This window comes from Chelon labrosus (genome assembly GCF_963514085.1).
Source record: "Chelon labrosus genome assembly, chromosome: 2".
In the NCBI taxonomy this organism is placed as follows: domain Eukaryota; kingdom Metazoa; phylum Chordata; class Actinopteri; order Mugiliformes; family Mugilidae; genus Chelon; species Chelon labrosus.
The window spans coordinates 25,251,887-25,266,030 of record NC_140338.1 but is presented as its reverse complement, the minus strand read 5'-3'; the positions used below and the strand labels follow the sequence as shown (position 1 = coordinate 25,266,030).

The following is a 14,144-nucleotide window of genomic DNA, read 5'->3' as shown; positions in this document are numbered from 1 at the left end:
GCTGGTTACACCAATCATCTTGTGTTAATTTACCTCAAGTGTAAACAAAAATTCATCAACATTTGTCTTTCTTTCACGCGTTCACTCTTTCTGTAACAACAAGAGAACATTTTTGTCCGTGGTTGCGTGTCCTCATCTGTGTGCGTCTGTGTGTATGCCCTGCAGTCCCACAACAGGTCTGTCAACATACCTGTAGTCAACATCAAACCTGTGGGACCTTATAAACTAACACGGCATCAGCAAGAAGCTGTTTCTTTTCGCCATACAGTATTGCAAAATAACTCAGGACAACAATAATGACACATATGGAGGAGCCGCAAGAAGGCTAAAGCTACTGTATGCTTGGTCTGAACCCTTCAGCTGACAAAAGTAGTCTATAAAATGTTGCTAGATGACGTTAAATCTCTCTTCTTGTTTTTTTGTTAATTTAATCCTTGATAATTCCAGGAATTTCATCACCCCATTGATTAGGTTAGAGTTGGTGCAGTTTTCTGTTCTCAAGTAAGATCAGTCTTTGTGCTAGCAGATTGACAAATGATGGAATATTCTGTTCCGTCCTATTTTGTATAAAAGTTTTGCATGTCCAAAACAACTCTGTAATATGTCACTTGTTGTGTGTTGGTTGTTAGTCTTGGTTGTGTAATAAGGGTCGACACTAAGACACCGCGGCACATCAAGCTGACGATTTGCAGTTTGCCGGTGTAGGGGATATGTGAGCGTCTGTAGGTATAATTTTGGCGGATTGTCTCACAGCGTTGTGGCTAGTCAGACTTCTATTGCTGGCTCTCAGCTGACGCAGTATGTTGAGTCTGTGATACAGATCACTCTGATGGGCTGTTCGGCTTCGAGAACACGAAGTGATGAAAAAAACAACAAAGGCGTTGTCTCATCTGAACATCCAAGCACACGAATATTTTACTAAAACACAATCATCTAGTGTGTGAATAAACTGTGGACCAAGTGAATGATTCATTAGAGTCCAACTCTGTATAACTGTTGTAGCTTTTCCTATTTTCTAAGCTTCCCAGCTAGTAGTAGCTCTTCCGATTTCCTTTCACGCAGGCACACAACTTATGTGTCAGCTGGCCATTGGCCGTACTCTGTGATGCGTTCAAGTGCAACTCTTTGGCCCAGATACAGGTGACGGGAGGTGACGTCATAGTTGGCCTTCAATTGCCGGTAATTCTTTGATGGTGGTTTTGTGCGTGTACCTTTTTAATGGCATGGTTGGTTTAAAAAAAAAAAAAAGGTTTTGTTGCAGAAAAGAGAGATGAGGATGTTTTTATGGGGGTCAGAGAATGCACACTGTACGTACAGTAGGCCTATTCCTGTGTGTGTCCGTAAGGTGTTGTTTTGCAGGTGTTTGACCATCACCCTGCCTATGTGTTTGCGTTGGAGCTGACACATGTCACTGCCAGGCCAGCTGCTGTCTGACGAACTTGAGGGCAGAGGATTTCCCTCTCTGCTGTCATCAAACTGTCAGTCTATGTCGTTTGTTCGAGCTCGAGATAGTTTATGGAGCTACAGTGTGTGCCGAGATGGTCGAGGGTTTAAATCTGTTGACTCTGAACGAGAAGTTCCTCTCTGTGTTCTGTCCTCTTGTCAGGGAGTCCGTTTCTTTCTTTCTTTTTTTTTTTTTTTTTTATAAAAGGCTAGGCTTTTAAAACCTTAGCTTTGTGTTAAACCTCAGCATTTGTTTCTAAATAAGTGATATGAATGAATAATAATTATCCATTATTGCCAAATATGTTTAGATGGAACAGATTTACATTTGATGGTAAATGACATATTTTCAATATATGTAGTGCAACTTACTGAGTCGCTGTTGAAAGAATTCTCACACTTTCGATGTTTGAGGTTTAGTTTTACTGGTTATTACTGGCAGCTAGAACCACCATAATTAGTTGGGTGGATGTGAACACTGTGATGTGTCAATGTATTCCACCCAAATCGATGTATTTGCATCGCCTGTGTTGTTGTTGGCTTTGATGAAATGGTTGCAGCAGTAACTGTGAGTGTGATGTTGTTATCCGTTTATCTCATTTATTTATCTCGGAGCTGTTCAGCTGCTTCCTTTGTGATCTATACTGATCCCCGGTCATACACTATATGTTTAATATATGAACTTAATTGGCATCACTTCTAATCACTTCTTGGCATTACAAAAACCAAAAAAAAAAGTACAGGAAATGAGTGGTGAGAAAGAAGGTGACGTAAACAAAGATCAGCTGTAGGGGCTGATTGTGGAGAATATTGTGCACCACAGAAGATTTTTATTATTATTTTTTTTTTATGTAATTTTAATAAAGCTATCTCTTTAGTCAAAATCAGTATTGCCAAAGCTTAAAGTGACGTATCAAAAAGCTCTTTTTGTCTGATCTGGAGCCAAAATGTCAACAGGATCAGGTTTACATAACACTGTGTAACAAAAAGCAACGACAGCACATCTGAGGCACTGTGATCAGAAAGTGTGTGGCGTATTTTTAAGTTAACATGTTAATCGTTCGTTTTGATCATGGCTGCCTCGCGCAGATAATATATACAACTAGTTCGCAAGTGAAAGGAGCTTCTCATCGGAAAACCCTGGCTTCAGTACTCTCTCTGCCCCAAGGAGCAAATGCCTCGTTCCCCCCGATGTGATTGTTTCTCAACACTCGCGTGCTGACACACACATGCGTGCACACAGTCCTGTTGCTGTGCGAATGAGCTTTTCAGTGGATCTCGGAAGTTACCGGGGCTCTCTGTGGAGTGCTGTTGGGCCTCGAGGTCATTCACCCGTCACATTAGGGTCATCTGATAGGCCAATAAGGCTGCCCAGCACCACTGTGTGTGTGTGCGTGGGAGATAATCCGTGAACGATGGGTTAAAGTTATGTTTGGCTAACGTTTGACTGAGTTCCAGTTTGTGTGTGTGTTTGTGCGTGACATGATGCGTATGCGCGCCGCATGATCTTTTGAAGCTGTCAACATTCTTCGCCACATGTCCTGTCATGATGCACATAGGCGACTGGTGAGATGAACCAGCTGTCCCTGCCTCGCAGCAGGTCACAGCAAGGTCAACATGCTTGAACACACACATGCACGGGCTCGCACACTTGACTGGATATCTTCTTTTTCTTGTGCTGGATATGCCACTGGCTGTTAAAGAATCCAAGTGCAATGCTGGAACGGCGGCTTGATTGATGGGCTCATGGCAACCTCTCATTGTGTCTTTCAGGTGGAGGAGGAAAAAGGAACGGCCGCAGCAAGAAATGGAAGGAGATGCTAAAACTCCCGCACATCAGCCAGTGTGAGGAGCTCCGCCGCACTATTGGTAAGAAATGGGGAGAGCGTGCGTGTGTGTGTGTGTGTGGGTGTGTGGCAAAAAGATAACTCACCATGCTGTGTCGTTGGGGTGGGTCTGACTATGGGAGGAAGTTCAGATTGGACTTCCTTCCTGTTTCTACCCGTCTCCACCCGCGGTTACAGGCAAGGCACAGGAAATACTGTATGTGTGTGTGTGTGTGTCTGTGTCTGAAACAGGGAATCCGTTTGAACAGTTGCTTCTTATTCTCAAAGTCTCGTTTAATGCTACATGTGTGTCTGTGGACGCGTGAGATCAAAAGATGTTCACCCTGAGCTTCCTTCCTCTTCTCAACACCCAGGTTTAATCTGAAAGTACTGGCAGGATTCTCTCTTTGTAGCCCAGACACGGCGCTCTCCTCTTGAGCTACATTACCTCCTCAGCTCCCCTCTACCCCCACACCCACCATGGTTCCCTGAATGCCACAGCACAAGTGTGTGTGTATGTAATAGTGCGTCACAGCTATCTCTGCCAGAGATTGCAGTGCTACCCTCCCCCACATACGCACATACCCTCCCTCTTTTCTATCTCCATACCTCCCCCTCCCACTATCTGTATCGCTCTCCCTCGCTCTCTCAACCACTTCAGAGGAACACAAGAGTGGCAGAACAGGGGAGTTATGGAGAGGGCGGGTGAGAAAACAGAAAAAGAGAGAGCGAGAGGCTTTTTACAACAGGAGGAAAGATTTTTTAAGGACAGGAGGGGATAAGAGGGAGGCTGAGTGGACGAGATGTGAAGGCACACTCTCTCCCTACGGTGATATCTCTTACTCAGCGCTGATTGTGTTCCGTGTCTTTTTGTCTTCGTGTCACAAATCATCACTTGCAGATCTAATGATCGTGAGCTCGAATCTGTTGTCAGCAGTGATGGATAACCTGCTTATGAACTGCACATAAATGCCACCTTAAATATGATTAAGCATCCTGTTTGTCGTGTCTTACATATTTATTGCAGTTTGGTTATGCAGTTACGGCTGCTGAGGATTCTAAAAATGGGCTATAGGTGTGTGTGTGTGTGTGTGTGTGTGTGTGTGTGTGTGACGGGGGTGCACTCAGCAGCTGTTAGATTTACATACGTCACTATTACATAGATGCTATTGCGTAATTTCGCTATCACACAGAGAGGAAGATCAAAATAATCCTCCTTGTGTACTTAAACACACAGACCTGTAGCGTGGAGACACACGCATGTCCGTTCTCAGCGCAGGCACTGTGGATAGAAGGATACAGTATAGCTGATAGCAGTGTCTTTGTTGTGTCTTGATAATGTCAGGCATTTGACCTTAGCCTTGACAAGTGAGCGGTAGTTCTAGGAAGCCTAGATTGCATTATGTGGGCTGCAGCCACTTTGTCTGCCAGCCTTAGACCTCTCTCCCTCTTTCTCCTCTCCTCCTTCCATCTCTCCTTTGGTAGCCAGCCAAAACATATAGTACATGTGCAGCTATTACTTTGGATCGCTGTGAGCATGTTAGCTTGTTTAACACGGTCTGGACACCAGAGAGAAAAGCTCTTTTGTTGGGTAGCAGCAGTGAGCATTGTCCAATACTTTCCGCACTGTAGGTGTGCACACAAACATGGACATGCGGCTCAATCACATTTGTGCACATTTAGCTGATCATTCACTGTCTAACGGATCCACTCTGTCTTGGCTTAAACTGGAGTTTTAATTAAGTTGTAATTGCTGCTTACTTCACCGACACAGACAGCTACCGGCCCATGCTAGCTCGAGCTTCACAATGCATCCTCTCTCTTCAACCCTTTCATTTTCCCCGACACATTTTTTTTCTTTTACACCTTCTGCTCTTGCACGCACTCTCTCTTTCACCCTTTTCTTTCACAGTTGTTCATATTCGGGAACCGTGAGATATTACCGTGAGATATTATGCAAAGGGGAGATTTTTTTTTTTATTGGTGGAATGCTGGCCTACGTTTTGATATTCAAATTACATATCTTATCTTATCACATTATCATATTAGCCTGGAATCAGTGTGAACACACGCGATGGGCCAAAGAAACAGTGCTTTCACTTTAGATCTTTTTTCACCTGCAAAACTGAAAGGTGTAGATGGTGCAGACAAAAGGACCAGTGTTCAAACATCCTATTAGAAAAAGTCTGGATGAAGAAAAAGAATGTGCAAAGACATACTTTGATTTGGCATTATTTCACAGTCATCCTCAGTATGTCAACTTAAATCAGTGGGTCAACTTAAATCTGTCGTAGGTACAGGAATATTCCATGCTTTTAGAAAAATGTATAAATACTAACATATTTTTTTGTCCTTGTCATCTGAGATCTCTGTGTGCTCTTGAAATTTAAACAAATTATTACACAAATAATACTGTGTACACATAAGTGCTGAGACCATTCTCTTTAAGTGAGGCGCTAAATCTACCGTGTTACCAGCAAAATGCTTTTCATTCATATACACATTGTTGAAAACCAGTGGACATGCAGGCAAAAGAAAATGTAAATAACACAAATTTTTATATTTAAGTCTCACTAAATTTCCCCCAACACTTGACATGAAAACTGTCTGATTTAGTTAGAACTTCGTTATAGAAATAAAATATGATAAAGTTTTAATCAGGAAACCTTCACCCTCCTTAATGTCTATTATCTCTGTGGTAACACAGATTATTTTGTCATCCATCCTGTTGCGCAATGTCTAGGTCTATTAACAGTATCCTTCCAACAGCATTGCACAACTGTGTCTGTGATTGTTTTGTTAAGCATATTGGAGTGTGTCATGTCAAAGCGTGACCAGTTGTGCGGTGATTCAACACGACAGTGGGATCCACTGGCCACTGGATCAGCAGGGAAGACTGGTAATTTGTCCTGAAACTGTCCTGAGAGCCTCACATCAAAACCTATTCTCTAGCGAGAATGCGAAACCTTTTAGGAATCTACCCAATGTCCTTAAACCTGTCGGTGTAAAAGATTTGTGGTTGCTGGAGGTCAGAAACCAGTTATTCAAACTAAAGTAAAGTAATGTAAATGTTAAGTTTTCTTTGAACCAGAGTGGAAAAGTGAAATGTTGTTGAATTTTGTTTGTATGTTCACGTTTTAGTTGCAAACAAACTTATAGACTAAACTCGCATTTCCCCAGAATGTCTTCTTTATTAGGCACTGCTGGCAACCTGTATAGTCAAGGTATTGTCAAAGTATGTAGCATTTTTTTATTTATTTTTTGGATAAAATAACAATAGAGGCCCATTTTTGGACGTTTTGACACTATTATTTGGTTATAAATAATGCATACACAACTTATACCAGATAATCACACTAATGGTACGGACACACGACACTGACTTCAACAAATACTGGCAACAAAGGTCGACTGAGGTGACACCTCATTTCACCTGTGTCTCGAAAAAAAAATTTAGGGAGGAAGTTACAAAGCATTGTACAGAGCTGGCTTCTCCTGAATCATGCTGATTGGTTGGTGTACAGTTTAGTCATTCTAGGTGATCATGTAGTGGTGAAAATACCGGTACGTTCAGATGAGATGGAAGGTTTGACTTATCAACAATGAACGTTATGGGCTTTCCCTGCTCCTGCACACCACTGAGCGTAGCTGATGGCGAACACCAAGCATCCAAAAACTTGGTGATAAAAAAAAAAAAGGCCACATCAGAAAACACAGTTAAAGATCTGTCTGGGAGATTTTCTGAAAGGACATCTGTTGCTTTAAAGCAAAGCACCCGCACTGTGGAAGGGGAAGTAATAAAAATATCATATCTCTTCTGTTTGCTGACCAAAGTGATAAGTTGTGGTCGTATAAGTGGTGAGTTTGAATGAGGAGTGCTGAACTGCAAACCAGAGGGGGCTGCTGTGTAATAAACAGCGCAGCTGGGAGGGCTGTTGTGAAGATTTGATTTACTGTTGGAGGTTGTCCTGTAGCTGTCACCACTCAGAAATTTTCATCCCTAGCATCCCTCCTCCTCTGTCCACAAGTGCGCATGTGAATGTGTGTGGCCTATTTTTGTTTGTATGTTTGTCTTGCGTGTGTGCATGTGTGGCCTTACTGTCAGCCAGTGATGGAAAACGTCCTGGGTCTTCTTCCTCATTTGGCTCAAGAGGAAATATGACTCAAATGGACAAGATTAGTGCTAATAGGCTGGGTCCAGCTGCACAGGAGAAAACAGGCACGCAAAACATGCTAACATGGATACAGTGTGTTATTACTTTTTAGCATGTGTAGAATAAGCAAATGTACCTTTTTATTAAAAAAAAAAAAAGGCACAATATCTTTATCAATGGCATTAGCACAACTAAGCCAAGTGGATGTGGTTAACCTCTCATAAGGGTGTTGAATATTTACTTAACCTCATAATCCTTAGTTTATCTACCAGAAGCAATCATTGTAATGCTGTGCACATATTTACAAGTAGTAGTTTTCACAAACTAACTAAGCTTATCCTTTCTTTTCCTCGGTTCAAATGTCAACCTATACAAATTTTACATCCAGTGCAATAGGACGTATCAGGTTGCTTAACAATGGGAAGAAAATATCAAGTTAATTTGTCAGCTTTTTCGGTGACAAATACAAAAAAATATCCAGTTAATGCTTGCTTGTGGGGCTAGGTGTGAGAAGGTAGGGCTTGGGCTCCTACGGTTTTTATAAGTGATAATGTCAAAGGATTCTCTCATGGCAAAGAATATAATAATCACTATGATGTGAAGAAGGTTCGTTTTCTACCTGCAAATGAAGCTGCTACTGGTTCCAAGCAACATAAAGACAATGAGATATGGAAAACCAACTTCTCTGACTTCTCTGAACCTCTTGTGGTACAAAGTTGGTCTGGAACAGCTCTGTTGGGCGTCGATTATGCTTCGGCAAAGCCGATCTGTAGGCCTAATCAAATTGTTTAGAAGCGCTTTATGTGGTGACGGAGTAACAGTGACAAAGTAATACATGCCATCTAAGCGCCGTGGAGTAGAAATTGGTTGTAAGACTATATAGTTGCGTGGTATTGTTTTTTTTTTTTTTTTCTTTGTATCGGTTGAAACACACCCCATAATGAAGTCCAAATGTGTTGTGCTACCAGACTCATATTCTGATAATAGTCTGGCTACACCAGGCTATTAAGCCGTAGCTGCGCACAGACACAGGCAAAAGGCATCTGTGGGTTTGTTCACTGTGGTTAAGAAAAAAACATCCCTTTAAACTTGATGGAGTGCACTGGCTCCCAGGTCCTAAAGAGTGAACTCCCCTTCTTAGATTATTCAATTTGAGTTGTTTCCTGGTTCATTTAGTGAAATTATGCAGTATTTCACACACAAAAACAAAAGGTTAGTAAAAAATGAAAATCATACTATGCGCCAGAATTAGATTTATTTCCCTGCAGCCGATATCTACGGTCTCGACTCCATGGTTGGAAAGTATAATGTCCAGTGTGTTAAATTTCTCCCTCTGTCTCCCCCCTTTGTCTCTCTCCCTGTCCTCTCGTCCTCTCAGAGAGGGACTACACCAGTCTATGTGAGAAGCAGCCCATTGGACGGCTGTTATTCCGTCAGTACTGTGACACAAGGCCAGAGCTGAAGCGCTGCATCGAGTTTATGGATGCCGTGGTAAGATTTTGAAGAGCAACCCACTGCACATTCTCTGATGTTCTTATTACTATCCTTCTTTCTCACAAAACCACTTTTCACTGCCATATTTCTCTGTTTTTGTCATATTCTTTGTGATTTCACCCCTGAGACCAGCCTGGACCAGGCCTGTGGAGCAAGGAATAGGAGAGGAAAGTCAGTGCAAAGTGCTTTTCCTGCTCTTGGCAATAGCGTTAGGCGGTGGGTGGGTGGGGTGGGTGTAGGGGGTGATTAGTGACTGACTTAGACAGACTGTCAGAAAGCCGACCCCTCCCCTTCCTCGATAAACTCCTCCATGAGGTCAAGCCCACGTCAGAGGAGGGTCCCCTGGGTGAGCAGGCGAACACAGGCCCAAGCTTGTGTCTAAGCCCCTGGTGGTATGCGAGAAAGGAAAACAGGAGGGAATCATGCTTATTTAATGAGAACCTATATTAGTGTTTTTCAAGGTACGCAGACATACACGTACATACAGGACACCGACTGAGAAAAGCAACTTATTGGTGCTTAACATTTGGTTCAAGTCCTCCTGAGTACTTTTGTGTTTTCGCTGTGATGTATAGCAGCACGGCTCGGCTCCATTCCTCTCCACAGAGCTTGTTTTCAGACAAAACACATGGCTCGAACTCCAGACCATCCCCCTGCATACATCCATATTTGACCAACAACACAATCTGTGGTTGTGTGATGGGGTGAAAATGAGGCGTCATCCTGGTAGGTGACAGATAACGGGTGAAGCGTGAAGACGAACACGGTTGCCAGTTCGCTGCCTTGACTGAGATGAGATGTTTTGTCACAGCAAACCGTGGTGGGACCACGCTCATTTTGATTTTCCTTTCTGTCGTTTCTTGTTAACCCACCACGCTTCTCTTTATGTCTTTCTCTTTGTCTGAGTCTTTCTCACCACCTTCTCGTGCTCATCTCTTACCCTATTTTGAGAGGTATTTAATATAGCCGAATGTGCGCCGTGTGGTTGCTCACACTTCTGTTTTTCTCTGACAGGCCATGTACCAGCTAGCTCCTGATGAGAAAAGGAGGGACTGTGGACTGAGTGTTTTGGACACATACTTTAATAATGGGGTAAGACGCACAGACGTGTTTATTAAATGACCGAGCTGGCTGATTATTTTGACATTATCTTTGGAAAATATAAGCAAAAATGCATCTCTTCCAGTTAATTATCATCTCTTTGGATTTTATTAAGTGCATCAAAACTGTCATTTCGAAACTGTTATATTTGACCTTTATTGCTTTGTTTACTTTTATGACCTATATGCAACACACCTGTGTTATTGTACAGTACATTACTTGGCACACCTACGTGCAACACTATGAGGGTGTGTTTACATGCCTGGTTTTGGCTCCCTTTATTGCTTAATGAGCCCAATTTGAACTCGCATCATTCGCTCTAAAAATAATGATTGTGCTAATGATACACTGACACGGTAAAGGAAGCAGTCTAGAAGAGGAACCGCGTAAAAAGATTTGCTCTTGAATGCGTGTATGTGTTTCATGTACCTGTATCACACACTTTGTTGTCATCACAGTCGTCTTTATACTCAGGCTTACAGGGCTTTAGAGTGTTTTTCTAAGAGTTAATCTTCTCACCACCTAAATAAACTGAACTATTCAACTAAGTGTTTTAAAACCCGACATAACAGGTGAGGTCTGACCACGTTCTGAGTGCTTTACTAACCAGAGTGCAGAGGGTCATGAGCTGAAACTGTGCTTTGATTTTGATTTTCCTTTTGTCCCTGTCTGTCTGCTTCACCCTCTCTTTCTGTCTCTTTACCCCCCCCCAGTCGGCAGCCCATCTGCCTGACGTACCCCAGGATGTTGTTGCTGGGTGCCGGGAGAGGTTAGAGCAGAGTCCGTGCAAGGAGCTCTTCAATGACTGCACCAAGTAAGTCTTTAAGTCCTGCCTGCTGCTCTTCGTTGTCTCTTACACAGATCAGCCACAACATTAAAACCACCTATCAGTGAAGTGAACAACACCGACCTCATTATGATGTAATGTTCTCCTGGGAAACGTGGGTCCTGGCATTTATGTGGATATTTCTATCAGAACAAGCATTAACTTTTTCAGCAGTTTGAGCTACATTAGCTCATCTGCTGGATCGGACCACACTGGATCGGACCCTTACCTTTGGTTGGCCATGACCCCGTTGCCTGTTTTGGAGATGCTCTGACCCACTTGTCTAGCCATCACAATCTGACCCTTGCCAACTTTCAGGACAAAATGTTCCCTTAATATATCCCATCCACTGACCAGGTGCCATGTTATCAAGGTAATCCGTGAGACTCACTTGACCAGTGATTATGACCATTATGGTTATAATGTTATGACTGATCGATGCATACTATAACATTATAGATCTCTCTCCTTATGATTGCTTCTGGGCATCACAGCGCAGTGGCACGTACAGAATCCTGCTCCTTCATATAGTGTGTGTGTCTGTTGACTGTGTGGACCAGAGCGCCATGTCACTAGTGATGATGAGGCAGCTGGCACCTGGAGTGCCATATTACGCACGCATTCACACACACACACACTTGCAAAAAAAACACACACACACACACACACCTACAGACTTGCAAACACACACACACACACACAGTGGAGTCGAATGAAAAAGAGCAGTGGGCAGAGAGAGCATCCGGATGGCTGGCATGAAAACAACAGACACTTCAGTGTTCCCCTTACATACACACACTCACACACAAACACAGGTTTACAAACACACAAACACTCTTGCAGGTGTTTCTGCTTCCTACCCTGAGAGCCAGCAGAAGCAAACAGACCGGGGATTATTACCCCCAAATGCACTTCTTATTGCACATACATGAAAATACCACAACGTAACTTTGTATTACCCCGGTAATTTAGCTCTGTCACAGTTAGTAACTGTTGCCCTGGACAGACAAATGAAATATTGTAAGGTGCTTGTTATGATATTATGTTAGCAAATGGTAAATGCATCCACGTATATCTTTTATTTTATTTTTACCGTTTAACTATTATGTTACTTATTTGAATGTCTGAACTCTGCTGCATGCTGATTGGTTCGATGGAGCTCTTGTCAGATGTAATTGGCTGTTGTCATTCTCAGATAAAAGTAGATAAAAAAAAATGTGTGTGAACAGAGGTTGGCAAGAGATCCATTATGTTTCTAATGTATTTACTGTTTGGCCTTAAAGCTAGCTTTATCCTCTTGCGTCAAATCTATGCAGTAGGTACAACGTAGCTCTGTACCCTACACGGTAGCCTGGCGTGCAGTTTATCAGAAATATAGCTGTTTATATTACGGCAATGCTACCACAATACACAATTAATGTGAAATGCATTTCTTGGTTAACCGCTGTGGCCTCTGACACACCATCTACTCAGTCATCGTCTCGCTTTTGTTCGTTGCAGTGATTTCAGTAAAAGTAATGACTGTCCAACTCCAACATGAACCGATCAGTTTTGTCTGACATCGTTTGAAGTACAAAGAGAAACTCAACGCAGCTGAATAACTGCCAGCTAGACGTTTGATGGTGCAATTGCAGAATGCTGCCGACTTTCCTGTACAACAGCGTAGGCTACACATGTAGGCGTCAGTGAAGGTTCTGCGTAGATCTGTTGCAGTATAGTTTAAACCAAGCTTAAGTAGGAAACCGTACCATCCTAAAAGCTGTCCCTGTTTATTCATGGAACTAAAACACATCAAATAATAAAAAGATGGGAAGATAAAACTTGGGTCAAGAGTAGTTTTAGAATACTTTCATTTCAATAATTTGGCAGCGTATGGAACTAACATATGACCCAGGACTCTTGTTATTGTTCTGTGTTTTAAATTTCTGAATTTTGAATTGGAACGACAGCTGGGGTAGGGTTAAAGGCAAGTGTTTACTGCGTTGCTATGGACTCTGCCAGGAAATTGTGAAATACAGCTTGAGGCTCTTTGTTTAGTATTGCCAAAAAAAATTATTAAAGTGTCCTGAATTACCTATCATCAGTTCCTTTTTGCTGAATTATCCAGAAACTGAAGATCATTAACAGTTCCGACTTCTCTACCAACTTCTCAGATTCATAATTTCTACAGTGATTTGTTGTCATTTATTTGTGATTAACATCAGAGGTGATATGTCTAGTCTAAAAATATGTGTGTGTCATGTCTATGTGTTCAGATTAAACTGAAGTTATGATGCGCATTGCTTCTTACAGAAACTGCTAGTTTAGTTGAATTGTTCGGGCACAGTGTACAAAAACATCACTATAAGACAAAAAAGATACTTATTTTACATAGATGTATCTGATCAGTACATAAGATGTAGAGTGGCCTTCAAGCAGACTAACCCAAGTTCCCCAGTCCTGGAAAAAGCTGAATTTTTGTGAAGTCTCATCTCACAGCCACACAGGCAGACAGCTTTGGATTGGAAATGCTGTGACCAGCCTCTGATTCACTTGAGTTTACCCTGGGGGTGGCGGTGGGGGGGATACCGGAATCTCAGAGACGGGACTTGGAAGAAGTGGGAATCATAGTCGGGAAAACGCTCAGTTATATTCTCCGCCTGCACTCGACATATTTAGAGAACTGCTGAATAGATATAGGATTTATAATAACAATTACTCATACGTTTCAGAAGTCTTAGAGACTTTGTTGCTTATAGAGGCAGTGGTGATTGTTTCCCAGGAATTTCCTTGACCAGATTATTTTAATTGAGGATGAGGATGTTTTCTTTGGTTTATCTTGAACGTGTCCACATATCCTCTATGTTGTGTGTTGGGAAGATTTGCTTGAGGTACGGGAGGGTGACTAACAAAGTGAGCAATGCAGAGACACATCGGGAGATGTGTGTTTGAGGAGAAAACGGCAAGTGAACTGACGGAGGAAGGCTCAGCGGGGCAATGTGGTTTGTTTTGACTGAAACCAGAAACAGCAGTGGTTGTGGTTAAGATGAGCACAACGCACGCACCTGTCCTAGCTCATTGACATCTCAAGTCGCGTTCGGTCAGCTTTCCTTTCTGCATTCATCTCTGTTTTAACACCTCCAAGTAGTCAAAAGAGCACTGTGGGGGACAGGGAAATGGTGCTATATAAAAGGAGACTGTTATATACCTGCAAAAATGGGGGGAACGCTGGAAAACCCACAGAGAGTAATGAAGGGAGAACAAAATGGAGGAGATTTGGGGAAAAGCAATGAGAAATGGAAACAAATTGTTAAGGAGAGC

The 14,144-nt window shown here is 42.4% G+C and overlaps 1 protein-coding gene across 3 annotated transcripts in view; it reads left to right on the top strand.

The window, feature by feature from the left end:
• The window catches only part of grk4 (G protein-coupled receptor kinase 4), a 43,759-nt gene that overhangs the window by 10,894 nt on the left and 18,721 nt on the right, over positions 1-14,144 (top strand). For 2 of the 3 annotated variants that reach the window (XM_084570943.1, XM_084570942.1), the window contains exons 2-5: positions 3,217-3,312; positions 8,802-8,914; positions 9,932-10,009; positions 10,732-10,832. In XM_084570943.1, the coding sequence (XP_084427069.1) occupies positions 3,217-3,312; positions 8,802-8,914; positions 9,932-10,009; positions 10,732-10,832 (388 nt within the window). Of the gene's footprint in view, positions 1-2,340; positions 3,010-3,216; positions 3,313-8,801; positions 8,915-9,931; positions 10,010-10,731; positions 10,833-14,144 lie in introns of those variants that run through there. The other variant, XM_084570944.1, reaches the window with a different exon arrangement.